Source organism: Bombina bombina, chromosome 12 (assembly GCF_027579735.1).
Source record: "Bombina bombina isolate aBomBom1 chromosome 12, aBomBom1.pri, whole genome shotgun sequence".
In the NCBI taxonomy this organism is placed as follows: domain Eukaryota; kingdom Metazoa; phylum Chordata; class Amphibia; order Anura; family Bombinatoridae; genus Bombina; species Bombina bombina.
Genome location: NC_069510.1, coordinates 86498569 through 86525895, shown reverse-complemented (window position 1 = coordinate 86525895; position 27327 = coordinate 86498569). Strand labels below are relative to the sequence as shown.

The window sequence follows — 27327 nt, the reverse complement described above, 5'->3', positions numbered from 1 at the left end:
TTTACACCAGCAGATTTCTCTGATTTATCTCACTTGCTGTATGCAGGATGAGTATGCTCAAAATTCACAATACACTTATTTAACAAATATAAAAGTAAAGTTACTAAACTAGATGTAAATGCAAGTTAAATTGTAATGAAAACATTTAAGTTTAATTTGTATTTGCTGCACACTGCGACTTTATATAAATACCAGGTGCTCCCCAATGTGGATGTTGGTATTAAAAATCTATGTACCTAATAGAACCCTGCAATCATTGTTTAGATATTACTTAACATTTATTCTTCCAATTTTGAGCTTCTGCATTATTATTTTAAAGTTATAAAATGGTTAATGTTATTTTCTTATTCATATGTGCTCATGTACATTCTGTTAAGTTTTTAAATTCTTGAATTGTCATGAGATTATCAGGTGTGTCTTTTTTATCTAAAGAGAGTAGCATATTTTTGGATTAATTCATAAATAAACTCTGCAGCATTATCTCTTATAATGGTGTTGTTTCCTTCATTGGTGTAAATTACACACCTATACCTGTTAACTTCACTCTTTCCTGTGAGATTCTCTACCCCCAGAGGGGCTCATTACTTTCTATGGAAGGCATCTTTCATCTCTTTTATCTTCCAAGTTCCTCTTTTTTTCTTAAAGAATTCAGTGTGTTCAGCCCCTGTGAAACCTGCACTATAATTTAACTCCAAGTTTAAGAATTTATGATCATTGGACCCTAACTGACATCAAAATCGTGCACCATGAACACATAAGTGAATGAGCCTGCATAGTGAGTAAGTGAATGAAAGTCTATTATACATTAATTAATATTTATTTAAAGTAATTTAATGAATACGTAGACCAATTAGTCTGCAGTGAGAATAAATGAACCTACCCTTTATGAAACAGTGTGCTTCAATTTGTGAATGAATAACTACTTGGAACCCGTTTATTGTATATCACAATAAGTGAATAGGCTAACACAATAAGTTATTGAATCTAAGCATAATAAATGAATTAATTAACAAGGTGCCATATGTGAATGAATCACAACTAAGAATCAGTGCGTAGTGGTTCATAATAAATGAATAATTTTCATTCTTCTTTTGATAAATGACAAATGAGTATGACTGAACCCAATATATATACAATATTTTTACATTCTCTCTTTTCATATATTAAATGTTAACATATATTGTATTTGTTAATTGTCTCTGTTAAATATCAATACTTGGAATCTTGTTCCAGAATGATATTGATGCTATTCCTGAGAAGCAGATCTTTAGATTCTTCCAAGGAAACAATACACAGAGCATGGGATACTGGTCCCTTGCCCTTTGACCCAACAATTTTTTTTTTTTTGTAATAAAATATTCATATAAGAGAACACATTGCCTTAATAGGGAGTTTATCAAAGTGATCCAAAGAGGATCATAGGTTTCTTCATGTTTTGAGGATTCAGCAGATGTCGGTCTACTGTTGTGATGTTCCACACTGACATCTGTCTTGAAAAATCCAGAAAGTTCAGACATATATTATACTTAGTACCACAAGGAGAATTCCTCAAGTAGAGATCCTTCAAGTCAGTGTGTGCAAGTACTTTGGTTTTTTTTGTCTAAAGTAGGAGATTCTCAGTTAAAGTGAGGAATCGGTTCATGTAGATAAAACGCCAGTAGCCACTACTGTTTCTGCTTTATAGAAAAATGGATTTGGCCAGTTCTTGGTCTAAATAAGGGATTTTGTATCTTAGTTATTAATTATAAGGATATAGTTTTCCTCTTGGAGTCTTCATAATATTTTTTTCTTTCATATCTGCTATGATATGGTGGCCTTCATCCACTTCACTTCCCACCCTTCATACAGCAGTATCTACAGTGGTCTCCTCAATATGTCCAGGTTTCTTCCTCTCAACACTGTCAATAAAGAGACTCCTTAGGAAGAGAAGAGTTGCCAGTGAAACACGAGTCCTCTGGCAGAGAGTTTTTGCGCCGTTTTGTCCTGCACATACAGCATAAGATGGCCTGAACATCCTTGGAGACACTGCTGCTAAAGATGGTATAGATCCAGGGGTTGGTGCAGCTGTTGAGGCTTGCAAGAAGCATAAGGATATTCATGACTGAATCTGTAGAGGAAGGAACACAGGTAATTCATTAAATTATTGTTATGTTCAAGTTGTACAACGGAGCATGAATAAAACAGTCCTACTGTAATGCTTTAGCCAATATTTATGGCTTTACTGGAAAAAATATTTAACCCCCCCCCCCCAGAAAAACATAAAAAAAACACAGATATAGGACCTAGTAAGGGTTTCAAACAAACATTTGTAGGCACCAAACAAAGAGGTAGTTACCCCTGTTTAAATTGTCTGAGTTGCAGTTCAGTCATCAAGGGACCTAATTTCTTTCACCCTCACAGTGGTAAAAAGTTTGATATAAATGGGTATTATACCTGTGAAACAACACATGTGGTATATCTCATTAAGTGACCATGTTCTCTGGTGTATTTAGGAGAGACCACACAAAAGGTGAGGGAACGTATGAGTTAGCACCGTTCCAACATAAGACGCAAGAATTTGGAAGCCCCCCTGTCCAAGACCTTACTGGAAAAAAGGTCATGGCATTAGCCAGTTGAGATGGCAAATTATTGAACAAATTAAGTTGCCCATGGACAGGGAGGTATTGTTAAAATAAAAAGAAATGTGGTGGATCCACAAATTAGAAACTTTGATTCCAAAGGGACTCAACAGAGATTTCGATCTAACTTGTTATTTTTTATTTTATTATAACCAATGCCCTTTCTATGAGGGCCACTCTCTTGAGAAGTCTCATAAAAAATATCTCATTACAATAGAATGGCTATAACTATGTGTCCCCTTTTTTGAAGAAAGTGTTAATAATGTTATTTATTCATTATAGGTTTCTTTCCACATATAGTTATCATTAAGTAACATGTTTAAAAATAGACACTGTATAGACTCTTGTATATAGTAAAAGACACTCTAAGAATTTAACTATGTACATTCTTAACAGTCAGCAGTATAAAGTGGGTTACATGGTCTTTTACCCGTGAATACAAAAAAAGTTACTTCCAATTATAATTTTAATTAATTAGGATTAGAAGGATATGTGTATGATTGTAACAAATTAAGCAAAATGTTGTAAGCCTTTTTTTCAAAATCTGACATTGCCACTATATTGTTTTTAAATTGTTTGCTGCACAGATTACATGTAAATTGTTGAGATGACCACTAGATGGAGCCAGTGTACAATAGAGGTGTAACTGGCGCGAAAACCAAAGGTTTCAAAATAGAGATACTGTGTCAAGCAAAGTATAGCATGACTAAGGGGATGTACCCCGAAAAGCCGCTTATTTTATAGATGTCTGAATAAAGAAAGTTTAAATTATATAGGTGCAGTGGACATTCTGTCATTAACAATATCTGGAGGGGTTAGGCAGTTTATCCCAGTCTACACGAGCACCTAATACAGCAGTGCTGGCCCAAGTTTGTGTTATAGTTTGGATTAAAAAAACAAACAAATTTCCTTGCACAAATTTCCTTGCACAGCAAGTATATCCTGTTCAACCTTACAGCCTTACACCATTTAGTATTATCTGCAAAAATATAAATTATGCTATCTAATACTTCTTCTGGGTCATTTATGAAAATATTAAAAATAACTATGTATAGGGACCCCACTTATTACTTTGGTCTAATTTGAGTATTTGATCCATTTACTACAACTCTTTGCCCTGCTTTAAAACATTTTTTTTTTTAATCTAAGTGGTAATATTATCAGCTAGTCTAGTTTGTACGGTACTCTCCCATGTGACACTGAATCAAATCCTACTGTATCATATTAACTGAAACAGGAGAAAGTAATAACAGCGCTACACTGAATCAGGTGGGGCACCCGTAGAACTTCTCCTTTGAGAAAGTGAACAAAGAATAAATAAGAACGAATGTATCTTATATATCTGCTTTTCAGAAGACACACAACCAATCCCCTATTATATTAGCATATGAAACATAGATACATTCACCACCATACAAGCTAGTATATATGTATGTATATAGAGAAACTCCTGTATTCCTGGGAGTAAATGAAATGTCCCAAAACAAAATGTCCCAAAACAGTGGATAATGTTAATCAAACAAAGTACATATAGGCTGGTTATAGCAGGATTAATGTGTTAACTTAGCTGAAGCAGATGGAGGCAAAGTTCGTTCAGTAGATGTGCATACACGGCAAATCCGACGTGGTAATGTCTGGTTAGTCTAATTGAATGTACGCTGAAGGATCCTCACAGGAGCAGCTGATAGATCACAGGGACTCCAGCTGTGTGTATCCCGTTGCAGCAAGCTGTATAAGAAATGACGAGAAGAAAACAGCGCATCCAAGAATCACAGCAGCGTTTATTATTCAGGTAAATGACACACACAAAAATTGCACACTTACAAGATGACAGCAATATATGAGCGGTAATGCCCTCTGGCTAGTTGTTTCTCGCCTGTAGTAAATCTCAGCGGAATCGCCTCAGACGCCGACCAGCAGCACCAAGAGACCCACTTAGGACCCAGCAGTCCTAAGAACTTTTAGGTAGGTATTAGTTACCCTACGCGTTTCCTCTGCTCACGGGCAGACTTCTTCAGGGCTATATATTTTCCATATACCCCTGAAGAAGTCTGCCCGTGAGCAGAGGAAACGCGTAGGGTAACTAATAACTACCTAAAAGTTCTTAGGACTGCTGTTCTTTTGAGTTCATATTGGTACATGCCGTATGTGACAGGAAGTGGGTCTCTTGGTGCTGCTGGTCGGCGTCTGAGGCGATTCCGCTGAGATTTACTACAGGCGAGAAACAACTAGCCAGAGGGCATTACCGCTCATATATTGCTGTCATCTTGTAAGTGTGCAATTTTTGTGTGTGTCATTTACCTGAATAATAAACGCTGCTGTGATTCGTGGATGCGCTGTTTTCTTCTCGTCATATCATATTAACTGGTTCATCATTATCAAACTAAATAGATTAATTAAGGCTTAGGTTTGTCACTCATGATCATGTTCTAATGACTGTACCCTCGAATATAATTCCCTCTAGTAACTTTCCACCTCTAAAGACAGACTTACTGGTCTATAGCGTTCTGAAGGAGTTTTGATTCCCTTTATTAAAGGGACAGTGTACCCTAAATTTGTCTCCCCTTTAATTTGTTCCAAGTAGAGGACAGCAGCACCACCAATTCAAAATATGACAATTTTATTTAAGCCAGCATAAAAAAGTGTGACAATGTTTCGGATTTACATCCTTAGTCATGTCCATTTTACAATCAATTAAAATCAGCCTTATATAGGCTAAAAGCACCCCCCCCCCCCCCAACACACACACACCTGGGTTAACCTCTTATAGAAGTGGTCAAATTCAGCATAGTAACAGCTCCACCTAGTGGATTCACAATATTATAGCCTATCATTTTCATATAATACAACAAGAGCATTTTATAGACACAAATTCCAGTCCATGTCTCTATTCATCCTACTTTAATTTGTCCCCAATGATCCATTTTACCTGCTGGAATGTATTAAAAAGTTTACAAATAGCACTGTTTTCTTTATTTCAACATTTATTTATGCTGTGAAAATCCAAAAATGACAGTTTTGACTTTCTACTATCTATCTTTTCTTTTGCCTATCATTTCTCCCCCTCTCTCCTCTCTCTCTCTTCTGTCTTCTTTTCCTCTCTCTCGTCTTTGTCTCCCTCCTCTCTCCCATTGCATTCTGATGAAGGGGCAGAGACAGCCAAAACATTAATAAAGTTGGCTTTATGCTGTTAAAATCCCAAAAAATCCCCAATTAATGTTGTGAATATCACTTCTGGCCAGCAAGAGGAGGCAAAGAGCACCACAGCAAAGCTGTTAAGTATCACTTACCTTTCCACAAACCCCAGTCATTCGACCAAAGGGAAATTGAAAAAGGAATAATACAAAAGTGTAGAGGTGCCTGACGTTTAGTCAAAAATGATTGTCTTAATTAAAAGGGTGGGATCGTGGATTTACCATATCCGGAAATAAATAAATGTATCAGGTAAGCATAAATTTTGTTTTCTTTCCTAAAATATGGTGAGTCCACCAATCTGACCCTTCAGAGTACTGACTGACTACTCCAAGCCTTTCTGGAGAAAGGACAAAATCCTAGGAATCCTGACCCTACTCCAAGAGTAGCCCTTGGATTCACACCAAAAAAGGTAATTGCGCCATACCTTCTGGTAATATGACTAGTAACAGACTTGCGAGCCTAAATCATGGTCTCAAGGACCAATTAAGAAAAACCACGCTTAGACAGAACTAACGTTCAATCTCCAAGCAATCAGCTTCAGAGAAACGAGATTTGGATGAAGGAATGGACCCTGAGTTAGAAGGTCCTTTCTCAGAGGCAACCTCCAAGGTTGAAGAGAAGACATCTTCACTAGGTCTGCATACCAGGTCCTGCGAGGCCACACAGGTGCTATTAGAATTACTGATGCACTCTCCTGTTTGATATGAGCAATGACTCATGGAATGAGAACAAATGGAGGAAACAAGTAAGCTAGACTGAAATCCCAAGGAACCGTCAGAGCATCTATCAGGGCAGCCTGCGAGTCTCTTGACCTTGAACCGTACCTTGTAAGCTTGACATTTGAGGGTTAACCTGGAGAACACCTCTGAATGAAGAGTCCACTCCCCGGGATGAAAAGACTCCTGGAATGTGGATGGCAGACAGCAATTGTGAGCTTCCACCCACTGAACAATGTGAGCCACCTCCTTCATGGCTAAGGAACTCCGAGTTCCTCCCTGGTGGTTGATGTAAACCAATGAGGTGATATTGTCTGACTGGAACCTGATAAACTGGGCTCTCAACTCCAAGATGTTTATGGGAAGAGCAGACTCCTTCTGGGACCATAGTCCTTGCGCCATTAACGAGTCTCAGACTGCTCCCCAGCCCAGCAGGCTGGCGTCCGTGGTCACAATCACCCAGGAAGGTCTCCTGAAGCACGTGCCCTGAGACAGATGCTCCTGAGAAATTCACCACGAAAGAGTCTCTAGTTGACTGATCTAGATCTATCCTCTGAGACAGATCCAAATGGTCTCCTTTCCTTTGTCTGAGCATGCATAACTGCAGAGCTCTCAAATGGAATCGAGCAAAGGGAATGATGTCCATGGAAGCAACCATCATACCAACTACCTCCATACATTGAGCCACTGATGGCCAAACAGTAGACTGCAGAGTGAGGCAAGAGAATAGAATTTTGGATTTTCTGACCTCCGTTATAAACATTTTAATATATAGGGAATCTATTATGGTCCCTAAGAAAACTACCCTTGTAGCTGGAACAAGGGAACTCTTTTCCAGATCCACCATCTGTGGAAATGTAGGAAAGACAACAAGATCTCTGTATAAGAGCTTGCCGATTGAAAGTATGATGCCTGAACCAAAATGTCGACCAGGACGGGCGGCACCAAACTTTCCTTACAACTGAAAAAGTTTTCCAGAAAGGCAAATCCCAGGAACTAGAAAATATGTGTCCATCAGGTCTAAGGTCGTTTGTACCAAAGGAAGAAAAGAACCAATGGTTCCATGTAGAAGGACAGTACCCTGAGAAAAACTTGTTGAGACATATTAGGTCTAGAATAGAACAAAAGTTCCCCACCTTTACAGGAATCATAAACAGGATAAATTAGAAACCTAGACCCTGTTCCCTTACAGGAACTGGAACTATCATTCACAGGGGAGAGAGGTCCAAAACACAATTCAAAAATGCCTCTCTAGATAAACTAGAGGGGTGGAACATACCTCCAGGAGGAAAGGTTTAAATTCTATTAAGAAACCCTGAGATACTATGTTCGCAGCCTATCTGGGACATCTTGTATTCAAGCTTGAAGAAAACAGAGAAATATAGCCCCCCACTTGGTCCGATCCCGGATCTGGGGCAAAAGCTACATGCGGAATTAGACTCAGCTGCAGGCTTTTACTCTGACATCCTTTAGGAATATACACCTTGTAGAACTCTGGCAGTGGTGGGATACAACCCATGCCTCCAGAGAGAATGGAGCCTAAATCCAGACTTGTGGTATAAAAGCTTTTCCACCCATAATAGCAGAAATATTTTTGCCAAACCGGGGTCAAGCAAGGCCTTACCCTTGTAAGGAAAAGCCATAACTTTGACGAAAAATCCACTGACCAAGAAATTAGTCACAACGCCCTACGGGCTAGCACAGCGAAGCCGGATATCTTGGCATAATAACTTGTATGGTAGTATCAGAAATAAAAGAATTGGCTATTAAGAGCCGTAATTCTATCCTGGATCTCCTCCAAGGAGTTTCTACCAAAAATAACCAGAGAAGGCATCGCACCCAAGGATGTTGCACTCAATACAGTGGCAATACCAAATAAGCCTCCAGCTTGTCAATTGACCCTAAAAAGAGCAGCTATCCTCTATAGGGATCTTAGTTCTCTTAGCCAGAGTAGAACTGTTCCTTCTACTTTAGGAAACATCCTTTTAAAGACAGGGGACAGGGAAAAAGGAATTTCTGACTTCTTCCATTCCTGTGAAAAAATCTGCATGGAACCGGAAACACTCCCACAGTGGAAGGAACATCATAGTATTTATTAAGGTTACCAAATTCCTTAGGTTTGACAATGACAGGCATATCAGAGTCGTCCAAAGTAGCCAAAACCTCCTTCAACAATACACAAAGGTATTCAAGCTTAAATCTGAAGGTTAATACTTCAGCATCAGAAGAAGGAATTAGACTGTCTGAATCTAAGGTTTCACCCTCAGAGGCTACCAATGTATCCTCATCATCAGACTTATGAGGAAGGGCAAACCGTGTAGCAGTAGGTAGGGCAGAAACCTTACTATCTGAATAACTAACTTCCTCTTGCATATTTCATCCAACATAGGAAAACAGATAATGCCACAGATACCGCAGAAGATACCTGTGCAACAGATTCTGCATGCAAATAAACTCCTCCAGGAGACGAAGAGGAAAAGCAGGGCGCTATATGTGTAACCATTAAGGTTTGGGACGTTTGAGGAGAAAGCTGTGGCAATGCCTAATCAGCTTCATCCTGACAGACATGAGGCTTAGAAAACAAAATTTATTCAGAAGGTTCAAGTCAGGTATAAGCAGGTGACATAAATGAAGATCACACAGCAATAGCTGGATTAAAACCCGCAATCTCTGACATGTAGGGCAGCTCAGAGACTCACTAGACTACAGTGGCTGACTTTGTATAGCAGCACAAATTATGATGTAAGGCATAACAATATGTGTCCATAGGAGCAGAAATCTTGCTCCAAGATGACACATAAAATGACAGTTCATATTAGTATATGCCCCAAGAGTCCATAATAAGAGTATTGAGGTTCTTGTATATTACACTTGGCACAGGGGGCTGCTGTTCTGATCAATTGCCCCTCTTGTCTCAAGGCAATCTTTGTATACGTTTGAGAAAATAAAACCATTTATTCAATGCACAAATATATACTGGCACTTAGAAACGTTGTCTTGCAGAAAGCTATATTCTATAGAGCATTGTCTATTACTTAAAGTCAGCTGAAATATCTCCGCTCCGTTCTACGCCGGAGAAGGAGGCGGGGTCATGTGATCGGACCCGGAAAAAGCTGAAAATGCCGCTGTTCCGCTCTCATCTAAGAAGAAGGCGGAGTTACATGGACGATAAAGAAATGAAGTGCGCAGCTAGAATAAGCAGCACACTTCATTTCCACAACAGCTGCAACATTTTAAACAACATGTCCAGCAGTCCACACAAGTGGAATTTCACACACACGACCACACAGGCAAGGATAGCAGCCGAAATATATATATATCTGCAATGCAGTATATGTTAAAACCTATGATAAATGTATATAGGGTAATAAGCTCACCCAGTGAGTTACGGAGCATCCATAACTGCAGTAAACAGATGAATGTCTGAGTCCTCTCCCCAATAGTTAAAATGAGGGTGAAAAAATAACCCACAGCCTCAGGGAATGATTCCCACAACGCCAGGAATAATCCCCCACATATACAAGTGCCTCTCTCTGCCAAATAAAAACCTTTCCCAAAGGATTTTACTGTCCCAATAAGTATTGCAGTCAAATCTTTCCTAGTGCCAGTCTCCCAACCTAGAAGACAAACAGCACTTACCTGCAATTCCCGCTGTCTTACAGGAGGACATCTCACCCGGTATTAGAGAACACATACTCCTCACAGAGACCTGTGGAAAAAAGAAAGAACAGAGTAAACCTACTCTGGCTTTCTATACCTTTGGCAGCAAATATGTTAGAAAAACGCAGCAAGGCCCACCTTACAAGTTCCAAACTGCTTTAAAGCCACCACTGCCCTACTGAAAAGACTAACATGGAGTACGGCTTGTCCCAATCCTTCAAAAAGGAGAAAGAACAGAGCAAACCTACCGTGGCTTTTTTAAAATAATAAAATCTTGATTGAAGTGAAATAAATTCAATTTTCCTCAGACACCAAAACTTCACCTCCTCCATTTAACAGAGGCAAAGAGAATGTCTGGGGTTTGTGGGAATGGAAGTGATATCTAACAGCTTTGCTGTGGTGCTCTTTGCCTCCTCCTGCTGGCCAGGAGTGATAATCTCAACAGTAATTGATGACGTTGTGGACGCAACATATCTTAGTAAAGAAATGACAGTTTTGAGTATAGTATCTACTTTCTATCTATCTATCTATCTATCTATCTATCTATCTATCTTGCCTCTCATTTCTTCCTCTCTCTCTCCTCTCTTTCTCCTCTCCTCTCTCTCTCCTCCTTGTCTCCCTCTCCCATTGTATTTTTCTCTCCTCTCTATCAGTCTATCTTTCTCATACATATATATATATATATATATATATATATATATATATATATATATATATATATATATATATATATATATATATATACATACACACATATATATATAAAATACTTGCCATAAGTATTGGATATTTCTTAATAATCTTAAAAATAATATTTATGCTAGTCTTGGGGCCTGGGATAACTGTTCTGCCAAGACTCCTGTTCAAGTTCCCGTCTATAAATAGAGCTTTTTTCTGCCCTTTTCCATCCTAGAACTCCTTATCTTATTCCTGTTTTCTCTCTGTCATCTCTTATTTAACAGTCTCCTCTGGCAATCCCCCACCAAATGTCCTACCAAGACTTCCAGTCTGACAGAGAGCATCATCATTACTGCAACCAGGGGCAATCTGGGACAAGTTTTGTTTTTTTGGTGGCTGTATGTTAATTGTGTCACAGGGATCTAATACGTCCACAAATGTAAACATACTGGTGTGTTATCAGTACAAATAACGATTTGTTAGACCTGCATAACATTAACTTCTCTGACCCTTAATATCTCTGTAACTACTATACATGAATAAATGCCAAGGGTACTGAGTCCCTTTTTCTTTAGTTCTCTGTGTCTGACAGTAGTTCTTTTCCATTCCTTTCTCATGCTACTGGAGTTCCCTAACAAAACCACAACATAGTGCCAACAACTGCTTAGAAGTTATGATAATGATATACTGCCCCATGAACCACCTTTGAGTAATACTCTGGAGGAAGAGGGGGAAATAATATAACGTCTTATCACCTTCTGATTAAATTATACTCTTTGGGCCCTATTCAAAAAATTCTGCCGACATTTGCAGGGGCTGCCTTCAGGAAATTCTATGAAAAAAGGGAGCTGTCCTTGAGAGTGGCGAGATGTCTACAGTAGAGGGCAATGGAGCTCCCTAGATAGGGAAACTTCACAAGGGAGAGCGAAGCTAGCAGGGAGAGCACTTTAAAAAATAAATTTGGCAGCCAATACAAATCAGTCTAGTCTGTTTTAAAGGGATAAAAAAAACTCATAAAAAGAGATTTCATTTTTCAAAATAAATTATGAAGCTACATAGGGATATACTAACCATCTTATTGTCAAATTTACAATTATATTTTTGCATTCTTTACACTCCGAGTGTGTGGCCTATTATACAAAGTCAACCACAGAGTTCTCTACATGTAACCCTCGTGAGAGCACCCTGTCATGTTTTTCCCAAGATTCTTTGCTTCACTGATGTGATCTGTGACTTCACCACTCTCTGTGTACATGCTGTCTTCACACAGAGCAGTTCTCTTTGCTATCCTTATGCGCATGCGTTGGCAGTTTCTGGCACTGCGCATGCAATCTCAAGTGCGCATTGTGCTATTAAACATACATTCAGCTCATTGACATATGTGCTAAGATTGGTGAATGAGGTTTCCTCATTATAAGGACTTCGGAAAGGGGCTGTCTAGCTGAATAACACAGCGCGGTGAAGCGGAATAAAAGCTAAGTATTTTTTCTATAAAGAGTAGCTGTATTGAAAAAATAAAACATGTAAAAGTTTTTACATTAAAAAAAAAACAGTTTGCCGAAATCCTATTACAGTTATGTTCATGATCCTTTAAGTGTATATTATCTATGAACTGCAGGAGGAAAATGTTTACATAATATGCCAGACCTGAGGAAGAAATTTCAGCTACACCCATTAATATTGTTTTACATATATTTATATATACATACACACACTGCATTTATATGCATATAATCTATACACTTAATGGTTAATGAAAGCAAATTAAATCCAATAAAGGGTTGAATGGTTGCCTTTGGGTCTGAGAATCCTCCTCAACTGTCTCACCCACTTAAGGTGCAATAGTCCTATTTCTGCTGAGTGGAGCTAAATAACCCCAGAACAAGACACACAGAAATGTAAGCACCATATGTTACACACACTGCGAGGTGATCACACAGCAGGACCACTGACAAGCTTGTATTTAGTGTATTGTAGGAAGTGTTACTGCCCATTACTAGAGGATCTCACTATCCCTCTAACCAGACTGTGCTCCAGCTCCTCCCACCAGCCGCAGCAGTGTTTACTGAAGCATTTCTGTTCTCTCTCTGCATCCAAATTATAAAGCAAACGTTCCTTCGAAGAAAAAGGATTGGGACACAAGGAAGGAACCACAATCTCTTGATTGATGTTGCGGTGTGACACAACCTTAGGAAGAAAACCTAACTTAGTACGTAGGACAGCCTTATCAGAATGGAACACTAGATAAAGAGGTTCACATTGCAAGGCAGTGATCTCAGATACTCTGCGCGCAGAAGCAATAGCCAGTAGAAAAAGAACCTTCCAAGACAACAATTTAATGTCAATGTTATGCATAGGCTCAAACGGAGCCCGTTGCAAAACCTTATGAACAAGATTTAGACTCCAAGGAGGAGCCTTAGATCTAAACACAGGTCTGATCCTAATCAGAGCCTTAACAAAGGACTGTACATCTGGAAGCTCTGAGAGCGTCTTGTGCAGGAAAAAACACACAGGGCTGAAATCCGTCCCCCTAAGGGAACTGGCAGAAAGGCCCTTCTCCAGTCAATCCTGGAGAAACGATAGGATTCTGGCAAAATTAACTTTATGCCAGGAAAATCCACGCTCTTTATACCAGAATAAGTATGTTCTCCACACCTTATGAGATATGCGAAGAATAACCGGCTTATGAACTTGATTGAGAGTATCAACAACTCTCTCAGAAAAACCTCTCTTGGCTAGAACTAAGCGTTCAATCTCCATGCAGTCAGCCTCAGAGGATCTAGATTTTGATGAACAAAAGGACCTTGTTCCAGCAGATCCCTGCGACAAGGTAACTTCCATGGAGGAGATGATGACATTCCCACCAGATCCACGAACCACATCAGTCGCAGCCATGATGGAGCAATCAGTATTACTGGACCTCAAACCCATATCTGGGTAGCTTGGTATTGAGACAGGACACCATGAGATCTATCTCCGGTGTCCCCCACCTGTTGCATATCTCCACAACCACTTCGAGATGGAGAGTTTGAGTAGGAGAGACAATTCCCCCAGATGAAATTATTGTCTGCTGAGAAAATCCGGTTCCCAGTTGTCCACACCCGGAATGTGAACTGCTGACAGCAAACAGCTGTGGGCCTCTCCAGAATTTGAGATACTTCCCTCATCATTAGGGAGCTTCTCGTTCCACCCTTATGGTTTATGTAAATAGACTTGCGTCCAGAGTCACAATCTCCCAGGATGGTCTTAAGAAGGATGTCCCTTGGGACAGATGATCTGGACAGAGCCACCAAGAAATCAGCGCTGCGGAATCTGTTGGCGCTCTACAAATAACCGATAATAATAATAATCTGTTGAGACAGATCCAAATGATCGCTGTTCCACTGTCTCAGCATGCACAGTTGCAACGGTCAGAGACGGAACCTGGCAAAGGGGATAATGTCCATGCTGGATACCATGAGACCAATCACCTCCATACACTGAGCCCCAGAGGGCCTTAAGGAGGTCCAGAAGGCAAGACATGTCGAAGCTAGCTTGCAACGTCTCTGGTCTGTTAGAAATATCCTCATGGATATGGAGTCTATTATAGTACACAGGAATTCCACCCTGGTGCTTAGAATAAGAGAACTCTTTTCTAGGTTTAACTTCCATCCATGAGATCGAAGAAGAGAGAGAAGAGATTCAGAATGGCCCTCCGCCAGATGAAAATATGGTGCTTGTACCAGAATAACGTCCAAGTAGGGAGCTACTGCTATAATCCGGCTTCTGGCAATGGCTAGAAGAGCCCATAGAACCTTTCGTAAAAATCCTTGGAGCAGTAGCTAGACCAAACGGAAGTGCAATGAACTGGAATTGCTTGTCCAGGAACACAAACCTTAGGAACTGGAAGTGATCCTTGTGGATTGCAACGTGAAGGTAAGCATCCTTCAGATCTATAGTGGTCATGAACTGTCCTTCCTGAACTAAGGGAAGGATGGACCTTATCGTCTCTATCTTGAACAAGGGGACATTTAGAATTTTGTTTAAGCAGTTTAGGTCCAGAATCGGGTGGAAGGTTCCCTCCTTCTTTGGGACCACGAAAAGGTTTGAATAGTATCCCAAACCTCTTTCTGCGATAGGTACCGGGATAATGACCCCTATGGAGGACAGATCCCGCACGCACCCCAGAAAGGCTTCCCTATTTTCTGGTCTGGAAACAGGCTTGAGAGGAGAAATTTGCCCTTGGGTGGATGAGATTTGAAACCTATCTTGTATCCCTGAGCTATGACCTCCAGGACCCATGGATCCTGCACGTCCCTGAACCAAACGTCTGACAAGAGCAACAGTCTTCCCCTACATGATCCAACGCCGGATGGGGGGCCGCCCCTTCATGCCGATTTAGTCTTGGCGGGCTTCTTACTCTGCTTGGATTTTTTCCAGGACTTAGCCGGCTTCCAAGTACTCTTGGTTTGCTCGGGCTTAGCGGAGGGTTGCTGTCAATGTGATTTATCAAAACAAAAATTAGAAACTTGTCCTTTCGACTTGTTCTTTTTATCTTGTGCCAGGAAGGCACCCTTGCCCCCTGTAACTGTAGAGATAATGGAGTCCAGGCCTGGACAAAATAAAAGCTTTCCCTTAAAGGGGAGAGAAAGAAGTCTGGACTTAGAAGTCATATCCGCAGACCAGGACTTCAGCCAGAGCGCCCGACGGGCCGGAACCGAAAAACCAGAAGCCTTAGCATTTAGGCAAATAATCTGCATGTTTGCATCACAGATAAAAGAATTAGCAATTTTCAAGGCTTTAATTATTTCCTGGATAACATTGAGGGGACCCTCCACCTCAATCAATTTCCGATAAGGAGTCGCATCAGTAGGTAGCTGCTCCAGCAATCGCGGCAAAGGCCGCTGCCAGTTGAAATAAATATCTCGTATGTTGAAACATCTTTCTTAGAAGAGTTTCCATCTTCTTATCCATCGGTTCTCTGAATGACGAGCTATCCTCAAGTGGGATAGTAGTATGTTTGGCAAGTGTGGAGATAGCGTCATCCACCTTAGGGACGGAACCCCACAACACCAATTGAGACTCCGGGACCGGAAATAATTTTTTAAAGGAAGACGAAGGGGAAAAGGAAGATCCAATTCTGTCTCATTCGTTCTTAATAATGTCCTCGTAAACTCTGTCTAATTTATGAATCAAAGGTTCATCAGGCAGCTTGGCTTCTGGAACCTCTAATGTTGACAGGACCTCCTTTAGAAGAAAATGTAAGTGTTCAATCTTAAACCTAAAGGCTTGTTCCTCCGTAGCAGGAGGCTTAGAGGCAGCAGACTCTATGCCAGAAAGTTCACCCTTAGAGTGAGACTCATCCTCGGATAACTGAGACAGAGCAGAGAAGTCCAATAAATTACCTGATGACCCCGGGGGCAGGAGAGCTATGTTTAACCTTTCACCTGCATTTAGCAGGGTGAGGTAAAGCACTGAGAGCCTCAGACACCACAGTTTTTAACTGTGCTGTAAAATCTGATGGTAAAAGGCCCCCTCAAGATGGAGGATTAAGCGTGCTACGGGAAGCTGCGTGTGTAGAAGGAGATGAACGTTGGGTATGCACCTCACGGGACGGCAAGTCCTTAGAGGTGGATGGCTCAGTGGTACTAAAAGGGTTAACCTTCTTTGACCGAATAACGTTGTCATGGCATATGGAACATAGTTGAGAGGGTGGGCATACCAAGGCCTCCTCACAATATAAACAGGTATTATTATTTTTAATAGAGGGAGTATCCTCTAATATCTCAGAATCCTCCATAGCTTAAGCTAATGACAGCAGGACACAGAAAATAAATAATCTTTATTTCTCAAAAAAACGACACCTTTACTCCCAATGGCTGGGGCACTCACCACCTCCTAGACCCAGACAATGCAGAGAAATAGCGTCTTCTCCGACAGCTAGCTCGGTCAGGAAAGAGGAAATGAAAGGGAGACCACTCCTGGTCATATGGTGCGTAAGGCAGGACCGCCCCTACTATGAGAAAAAGCGCACCAAGCTACAAGCTGAGCAGCACTCAAAGTGAAAGTAGAAATCTGTGTGTTCCAGCCACATAGCAAACAGCCTATGAACCCAATAAAATCTCACACATAAAGCAGCATAGAATCAAAGCATCACATTATTTGATTAATCCCCACTGTTCAATAATCCCCCCCTCAGGAGATATTAACCCATGATTCTAATAAGATAAAAGGAGCCACACTGTGACCCTATCTTCTAGCGTTTTCAACATATGTAAAAATGTAAACGATCTTACCAGAATCCATGTTGTGGAACAGAAACACAGCCTCTCAAGTGTGACAGTCTTGTAGCATCGCTCCTGACATGACATCTTCTGACACTTCTCTTCCATCCTCCTGTGACGAAAGTCACAAAATGACTGGGGGATGGGGGAAGTGGGAGACGTATTTAAGCCTTTGGCTGGGGTGTCTTTGCCTCCTCCTGGTGGCCAGGTTCAGTATTTCCTAACAGTAAGGAATGATGCCGTGTACTCTCCTTATATTAAGAAGGAAATAACATGATTTATGTATGTATCACCTTCACATACATAAAAGAAAGGAACACCTGTTTGTGAGACACTCGATTGTGAAGGTACAAATTGCCTTTACAGAATTAAAGGTTCTACATAGTACTGGATATATTTCTTATAAAATCTCACAAGCCTAAAGAGCATCACAGAATCGGCCCTTTATCTGGCAGATCAAATTCCCCTCTTTTGAATGAGGAAGTCACATGCTCTTCTAATTAGCAGATGATCCCCAGCAAATCAGTGGACAAATACTTGCTCTCTTTGAATTGATTTGCTATATATATTTCCTGTGGTCATCTTAAAGGGATACTAAACCCAATTTTTTCTTTAATAATACAGATAGAGCAGGCAATTTTAAGAAACTTTCTAATTGACTCCTATTATAATTTTTTGTTCGTTCTCGCTATCTTTATTTAAAAAGCAGTAATGTAAAACATAGGAGCTGGCCCATTTTTGGTTCAGAACCTGGGTTATGCTTGCTTATTGGTGGCAACATATCAGCCACCAATAAGCAAGCGCTATCCATGGTGCTGAACCTAAAATGGGCCGGCTCGTAAGCTTTAAATTCCTGCTTTTTAAATAAAGATAGCAAGAGAACGAAGAAAAATTAATAATAGGAGTACATTAGAAAGTTGCTTACAATTACATGCTCTATCTGAATCATGAAAGAAAACATTTGGGTTTAGTGTCCCTTTAAACCCATTTATAGGCTATCAATGCAGGAAACAATGCTACCTGCCTGATCCTAACTTCTTGGGGCGCGATCCGATATACGGCGTAGTTTTTGGCGCAAGCGAGGGAACCCACCGCCCGTAATTTCACCTTGCACATCGGGGTATTACATATAAGGCGCCGGCAGTTCCTAAAGTGCCGTAAGTTGGACAAACTAGCGATGTCCAGAAATAAGCGTAACTACAAATTTCTGGAGTCGCCAGTGACTTACGGCACTTTAGAAACTGCCGGCGCCTAAAAAAACTAACTAAAGTATAAAATCTCCCGTAACTGTCTAACCTGCCTCCCAAACATCATCCCGACACGTATACCCCTATATCCGCAATCCCCCCTCTCACTCCTAATAATAAATGTATTAACCCCTAGACCGACAACCCCCACAACGCAATAAGCCTAATTATTAACCCCTAAACCGCCATAGCCCACACCGCAATAAACCTATCCTAGTATTAACCCCTAAACCGCCACCTACATTATATGTATTAACCCCTAAACCGCCGCTCCCGGAACCCCGCCGCCACTAAATAAAGTGTTTAACCCCTAAACCGCCGCTACCTACATTAAATATATTAACACCTAATCTGACCCCCCTACACCGCCACCACCTACATTATATTTATTACCCTCTAATCTGATCCCCCTACACCGCCGCCACCTATATTAAATGTATTACCCCTTAATCTGATCCCCCTACACCGCCGCCACCTATATTAAATGTATTACCCCCTAATCTGATCCCCCTACACCGCTGCCACCTATATTAAATGTATTACCCCCTAATCTGATCCCCCTACACTGCCGCCAGCTACAGTAAATATATTAACCCCTAATCTTACCCCCCTACACCGCCACCACCTACATTATATTTATTACCCTCTAATCTGATCCCCCTACACTTTCGCCACCTATATTAAATGTATTACCCCTTAATCTGATCCCCCTACATCGCCGCCACCTATATTAAATGTATTACCCCCTAATCTGATCCCCCTACACTGCCGCCACCTATATTAAATGTATTACCCCCTAATCTGATCCCCCTACACCACCGCCAGCTACATTAAATATATTAACCCCTAATCTGATCCCCCTACACCGCCGCCAGCTACATTAAATATATTAACCCCTAATATGATCCCCCTACACCGCCGCCAGCTACATTAAATATATTAACCCCAAACCTAAATCTAACCCTAACACCCCATAACTTATTATTTAAATAAATCTAAATAATATTAATATTATTAACTAAAGTATTCCTATTTAAAACTAAATACTTACCTATAAAATAAACCCTAAGATAGCTACAATATAATTAATAATTACATTGTAGCTATTTTAGGATTTATATTTATTTTACAGGTATATTTGTATTTATTTTAACTAGGTACAATAGCTATTAAATAGTTAATAACTATTTAATAGCTACCTAGTTAAAATAATTACAAAATTACCTGTAAAATAAATCCTAACCTAAGTTACAAATACACCTAACACTACACTATCAATAAATTAATTAAATTAATTAACTACAATTATCTAATATAAAATACAATTAAATAAACTATATTACAAAAAAAACAAAAACGCTAAATTGCAAAAAATAAAAAAATATTACAAGAAATTTAATCTAATTACACCTAATCTAAGCCCCCTAATAAAATAAAAAAGCCCCCCAAAATAATAACATTTCCCTACCTTAAACTAAATTACAAAGTAATCAGCTCTTTTACCAGCCCTTAAAAGGGCTTTTTGCGGGGCATTGCCCCAAAGTAATCAGCTCTTTTACCTGTAAAAAAAAAGCAATACAATACCCCCCCAACATTACAACCCACCACCCACACACCCCTACTCTAAAACCCACCCGATCCCCCCTTAAATAAACCTAACACTACCCCATTGAAGATCACCCTACCTTGAGCCGTCTTCACCCAACCGGGCCAAACTCTTCATCCGATGCGGGCACAAGTGGTCCTCCATCCGGCCGAAGTCTTCATCCAAGCGGGGCAGAAGAGGTCCTCCATCCGGCCGAAGTCTTCATCCAAGCGGGGCAGAAGAGGTCCTCCATCCGGCAGAAGTCTTCATCCATCCGCGGCTCCATCTTCAAGACCTCCGACGCGGAACATCCTCCTCGGCCGACGGACTAACGACGAATGAAGGTTCCTTTAAATGACATCATCCAAGATGGCATCCCTCGAATTCCGATTGGCTGATAGGATTCTATCAGCCAATCGGAATTAAGGTAGGAAAAATCTGATTGGTTGATTGAATCAGCCAATCGGATTGAAGTTCAATCCGATTGGCTGATTGGATCAGCCAATAGAATGCAACGTCAATTCTATTGGCTGATCCAATCAACCAATCAGATTGAACTTCAATCCGACTGGCTGATTCAATCAACCAATCGGATTTTTCCTACCTTAATTCCGATTGGCTGATAGAATCCTATCAGCCAATCAGAATTCGAGGGACGCCATCTTGGATGACGTCATTTAAAGGCACCTTCATTCGTCGTTAGTCCGTCGGCCGAGGAGGAAGTTCCGCGTCAGAGGTCTTGAAGATGGAGCTGCGGATGGATGAAGACTTCTGCCGGATGGAGGACCTCTTCTGCCCCACTTGGATGAATACTTCGGCCGGATGGAGGACCACTTTTGCCCCGCTTGGATGAAGACTTCGGCCGGATGGAGGACCACTTGTGCCCGCATCGGATGAAGAGTTCGGCCCGGTTGGGTGAAGACAGCTCAAGGTAGGGTGATCTTCAATGGGGTAGTGTTAGGTTTATTTAAGGGGGGATCGGTTGGGTTTTAGAGTAGGGGTGTGTGGGTGGTGGGTTGTAATGTTGGGGGGGTATTGTATTGCTTTTTTTTTACAGGTAAAAGAGCTTATTACTTTGGGGCAATGCCCCGCAAAAAGCCCTTTTAAGGGCTGGTAAAAGAGCTGATTACTTTGTAATTTAGTTTAGGGTAGGGAAATTTTTATTATTTTGTTGTTTTTTTTTAATTTTATTAGGGGGCTTAGATTAGGTGTAATTAGATTAAATTTCTTGTAATATTTTTTATTTTTTGTAATTTAGTCTTTTTTTTTTGTAATATAGTTTAGTTTATTTAATTGTATTTTATATTAGATAATTGTAGTTAATTTATTTAATTAATTTATTGATAGTGTAGTGTTAGGTGTATTTGTATCTTAGGTTAGGATTTATTTTACAGGTAATCTTGTAATTATTTTAACTAGGTAGCTATTAAATAGTTATTAAATATTTAATAGCTATAGTACCTAGTTAAAATAAATACAAATATACCTGTAAAATAAATATAAATCCTAAAATAGCTACAATGTAATTATTAATTATATTGTAGCTATCTTAGGGTTTATTTTATAGGTAATTATTTAGTTTTAAATAGGACTACTTTAGTTAATAATATTAATATTATTTAGATTTATTTAAATAATAATTAAGTTATGGGGTGTTAGGGTTAGACTTAGGTTTAGGGTTAATATATTTAATGTAGCTGGCGGCGGTGTAGGGGGATGAGATTAGGGGTTAATATATTTAATGTAGCTGGCGGCGGTGTAGGGGGATCAGATTAGGGGTTAATATATTTAATGTAGCTGGCGGCGGTGTAGGGGGATCAGATTAGGGGTTAATATATTTAATGTAGCTGGCGGCGGTGTAGAGGGATCAGATTAGGGGGTAATACATATAATGTAGGTGGCGGCAGTGTAGGGGGATCAGATTAGGGGGTAATACATATAATGTAGGTGGCGGCGGTGTAGGGGGATCAGATTAGGGGGTAATACATATAATGTAGGTGGCGGCGGTGTAGGGGGATCAGATTAGGGGGTAATACATTTAATGTAGGTGGTGGCGGGGTCCGGGAGCGGCGGTTTAGGGGTTAAACACTTTATTTAGTGGCGGCGGGGTCCGGGAGCGGCGGTTTAGGGGTTAAACACTTTATTAGGTATATCGGTGGGGGATTACAGTTGACAGGTAGATAGACATTGTGCATGCGTTAGGTGTTAGTTTTTTTTTTTCAGGCATTTTAGGGAGTTACGGTGCTCCAATACTCAGCGCAAGGCCTGCTACGGGTGCATTTTGTGGCGAGGTGAAAATGGAGTAAGATTTCTCCATTTTCGCCACGTAAGGCCTTGCGCTGTATATTGGATACCAAACTGTGCCTGTTTTGTATGTCAGTCTATGGGGGGAAAAACTACGGGCGAAGGCCGAAATATACAAGCGTAACTTCTATGTTACGTCGTATATAGGATACAAAACCAGTGCAAAATTTGGCGTCGCCGGCTTTTGCGGGCGACGCTGCATATCGGAACGGGCCCCTTGTGTAAGTGCGCCAGGAGCTAGATAGTAATCAGAACGAAAAAGTACTATAACAAAGGGGAAGTAAGTGAAAGACATCAGTGTGCAACTCACCCAGATGCTCATCCTCGGCTTTGGTAATTAGGCACGTGCTTTTGTTTATTTGTTCCACCAACTAATGTTGACTATGGCCGTGGGCAACGACATTCGGCTGTTTTCGGTGCCGGATTTATTTGTGTAAAGGTTACACATAAAGATCTGCAAAGATCCAAAAATATATCCGGCACTGAAAATAACCGAAGGACGCTGCCCACGGCCATATTAGGCATTCAATTGAATTACACATGCCTATAGGTATTACATCATGTTCTGCAAATAAGTGAGATAAATGGGGGGGTTCATTTGCTCAACAGAAGATTTTTTTTTTAGTTTTATACAAATTTTCATTGACATTATTCAGACTAAATTGTTTGCATACTGATGAATGTTTGCTTATCGTGGCTGTAATGATTGTTTATCCATTTAAAAGGATTGAGAATCTGCCAAAAGCGCTAGAAGAGAAAAGGTTATCGCAAGTTAAAGCATGTTCTACATATTCATATCTCTGTGCACCCAAAGCCTCTTCTCTCCCATGTGCGGTTATTAAAGGGACACTAAACCCAATTTGTTTTCTTTCATGATTCAGATAGAGCATGCAATTTTAACTCTAATTTACTCCTATTATCAATTTGTCTTTGTTCTTTGCTATCTTTATTTAAAAAGCAGGAATGAAAAGCTTAAGAGCCAGCCCATTTTAGGTTCAGCACCCTAGATAGAGCTTGCTTATTGGTGACTACATTCAGCCAACCAATATGCAAGCGTAACCCAGGTTTTGAACCAAAAATGGGCCGGCTCCTAACCTTTACATTCCTGATTATTAAATAAAGATAGCAAGAGAATGAAGAAAAATTGATATTAGGAGTAAATTAGAAAAATTGCTTAAAATTGCATCCTCTATCTGAATCATGAAAGAACATTTTTGGATTTAGTATCCCTTTAAACAGTAAATACATTCTAGAAATAATGATGTATTCAAAGCAAATATTAGCCTGAGAATAATATGCAGATATTTTCAATTAGAAGAATTGTATCAATATTAAAGGGACATAACACCAAAAATGTTATTTCATAATTCAGACAGAGCATGCAGTTGTAAACTTCCTAATTTACTTTGATTATCAAATGTTTGTTCTCCTGGTATCTTTTGTTGAAAAGCAGGGAGGTAAGCTCAGGAGCGTACATGTGTCTGGAGCACTATATTTTAGCAGTTTTGCAAGAACATTATCCATTTGCAAGAGCACTTGATGACACCCTAATTTCCTGTCATTTAGTGCACCAGATGCCTACCTAGGTATCTCTTCAACACAGAATATCATGGGGAAAAAGCAAATTTGATATTAGAAGTAAATTGGAAACTTTTTTCAATAATAATGTTTTAGTCTCTATTAAAGTGACAGTCAAGTTCCAAAAAAACTTTCATGATTTAAATAGGGAATGTAATTTTAAACAACTTTCCAATTTATTTTTATCACCAATTTTGCTTTGTTCTCTTGGTATTCTTAGTTGAAAGCTAAACCTAGGAGGTTGATATGCTAATTTCTTAGACCTTAAAGACTGCTTCTAATATGAATGCATTTTGACCACTAGAGGGCATTAGTTCATGTGTTTCATATAGATAACATTGAGCTCATGCACATGAAGTTACATTGGAGTTAGCACTGATTGGCTAAAATGCATGTCTGTCAAAACAACTGAAACAAGGGGGCAGTTTGCAGAGGCTTAGATACAAGGTAACCACAGAGGTAGAAAGTGTATTTCTATAACAGTGTTGGTTATGCAAAACTGGGGATTTGGTAATAAAGGGATTATCTTTCTTTTTAAACAACAACAATTCTGGTGTTGACTGTCCTTTAAAGGGCCATAATACCCAAATGTTTAAACACTTGAAAGTGATGCAGTATAGCTGTAAAAAGCTGACTAGAAAATATCACCTGAACATTTCTATGTAAAAAAGAAAGATATTTTACCTCAAAAGTTTCTCAGTAGCGACATCCCATTGTAAAGGACTTCTAAGCAACAAATCAGTATGTCTGTCCCGGGACAGCGGAAGGAGCGAGCTTTCGTGCACACTCATCTTATTTCCCTATTCAGTGTAAGGAAGTTTACAATGAAATCTCATGAGAGTTAAGTGAAATCTCATGAGATCACAGTAAAAGAGTTCATGACCTCAGCACTGCTGATGCTGATTGGCTGCTGTTCATTTCTTAATTTTTTTATTTTTTTTTACCTGCAGCTGGGCAGCAGCTGAGTATAACTTTTTACACAGAACTTACTCTGCTGAGCTGAGGAGATTGTGAGGTAAAATATCTTCCTTTTTTACATAGAGATGCTCAGGTGATATTTTCCTGTCGGCTTTTTACAGTTATGCTGCATCAGTTTCAAGTGATTTAGCATATGAGTGTTATGTCCCTTTAAGTAAAGGAAATTGTCATGCTGTGATTTAGGTTTTCCTCTAAGCCTGTTGTCTTAATTATAAATTAAACTACTTGAGTAACAATCTCACAGTATTTAATCCCTTAAAGGGACACTAAAGTCAAATTTAAACTTTCATGATTAAGATAGAGCACACAATAGTAAACAACTTCCGAATTCACTTCCATAATCTAAATGTGCCCAATATTTTTTATTTTCTAAAGCACCAGTTTCTACAGAGCAAGTGCAAGAATTCACAGAATTTATGTATTTGCTTTTTGTGATTGGCTGGTGGCTGTCACATGATGAATTGGGAGGAAAAATAGAATTTCGTTTAAAATTTGTCACAAAAAAAATCTACTACTCATATGAAATTCAAACTAAAAACTTTTACATTTTGTTTTTTTTATGCATTTACTAAATATGCTAGTCTATTGTAGTGGCCCTTTAATGACAGCCATCATACGCTGTACGTCAGCTATCTGTTTTGTTTAGAGGGCTTTAACAGCATGGGTCTCTCCAACAGTGAGGCATTTCTGGCTGCTGTCTATGAGATCTGTGCTGTTATAGCCCTGGAAGTTAAATGGATAGTAAAGTCCAAATTAAACATTTATGATTCAGATAGGGCATGCAATTTTAAATAACTTTATAATTTACTTTTATCATCAAATTTGCTTTGTTCTCTTGGTATTCTTAGTTGAAAACTAAACCTAGGTAGGCTCATATGCTTATTTTTAAGCCCCTGAAGGCCGCCTCTTATCTGAAGGCTTTTGACAGTTTTTCACAGCTAGAGGGCTTTAGTTCACGTGTTTCATATAAATAACATTGTGCTCACGCATGTGGAGTTATTTAAGCATTAGCACTTATTGTCTGAAATGCAAGTCTGTCAAAATAACTGAGATAAGGGGGCAGTCTGCAGAGGCTCATATACAAGGTAACCACAGAGGTAAAAAGTATATTTCGATAACACAGTGTTGGTTATGCAAAACTGGTAAATGGTAAATAAAGGGATTATCTATCTTTTTAAAGGGACACTGAACCCAAATATTTTCTTCTGTGATTCAGATAGAGCATGCAATTGAAAGCAACTTTCTAATTTACTCCTATTATCAATTTTTCTTCGTTCTCTTGCTATCTTTATTTGAAAAGGAAGGCATCTAAGCATTTTTTTTGGTTCAGTACTATGGACAGCAATGTTTTATTGGTGGATGAATTTATCCACCAATCAGCAAGGACAACCCAGGTTGTTCAACAAAAATGGGCCGGCATCTAAACTTACATTCTTGCATTTCAAATAAAGATACCAAGAGAATGAAGAAAATTTGATAATAGGAGTAAATTAGAAAGTTGCTTAAAATTTCATGCTCTATCTGAATCATGAAAGAAAAAATTTGGGTTCAGTGTCCCTTTAAACAATAACATTTATAGTGTTTACTATCCCTTTAAAGGGGCATGAAACACAATTTGTTTTCTTTCATGATTCAGATAGCAGGAGCAGCAATGCACTACTGGGAGCTAGCTGAACACATCAATAAGCCTATAAGTGTTGCCACCAATCAGGAGATAGCTCCTGAGCCTACCTAGGTATTGTTTTCAACAAAGGATACCAAGAGAATGACGTACATTAGGTAATAGAAGTAAATTAGAGAGTTGTTTAACATTTGTATGATCAATTTCATTGTTTCTTAAGTACACCCCAAGAGGCGAGGTTTTCATTATAGCTAAACCAGTGCACAGGTGAAGTAATCAGCTGATAGGTGAGAGAAGTTAGTAACCATGGTTACTGATCAGCTGATTACTTCACCTGTACACTGGTTCAGCTATAATGAAAACCTGGCCTGTTGGGGGTACTTGAGGGAACTGATTCTATCTGAATCATGAAAGAAACATTCTGTTCTTGTCTATTGTGTTATTTAGATGAATGAATCATATGAATCCATACCGCTCATTATTAATAATATACACCTACTTGCACTCAACCTTCTTAGCAAAGGTTATTTTTGTAACTGGCATCAAGTTTAATGACTATCAATTAGGATTGTTCCTTTCTCGTTATATATCTAATTGTTACATCTATTGTCAGAACTATAATTTTATACTTAGATTTTGGCATATGACTTCACTACACTTGTGGATTTGTTTCGTAACAAATATATGAATGAATGCACTAACTAATTTTAAAGAAATTGAATATATGCTTACAAAATTCATAAGTGTATATACATATGCATATATATATATATATATATATATATATATACCATAAAGTGTGACCGCACCACCCTTTCTAGTTAGTGCGCTCAGGCACGGGATAAAGTCCGGTCAAAGACTGAATAATAGTACAAAATTACAAC

General features: G+C 39.4%; 1 protein-coding gene across 5 annotated transcripts in view; it reads right to left on the bottom strand.

The window, feature by feature from the left end:
- Positions 1-798: 798 nt before the first annotated feature.
- The window catches only part of AVPR2 (arginine vasopressin receptor 2), a 309022-nt gene continuing 282493 nt past the window's right edge, over positions 799-27327 (bottom strand). For all 5 annotated transcript variants that reach the window (XM_053695609.1, XM_053695610.1, XM_053695607.1 and 2 more), the window contains one exon: positions 799-2107. In XM_053695609.1, the coding sequence (XP_053551584.1) occupies positions 1902-2107 (206 nt within the window). In that variant the 3' untranslated portion in view covers positions 799-1901. The remainder of the gene's footprint in view (positions 2108-27327) is intronic.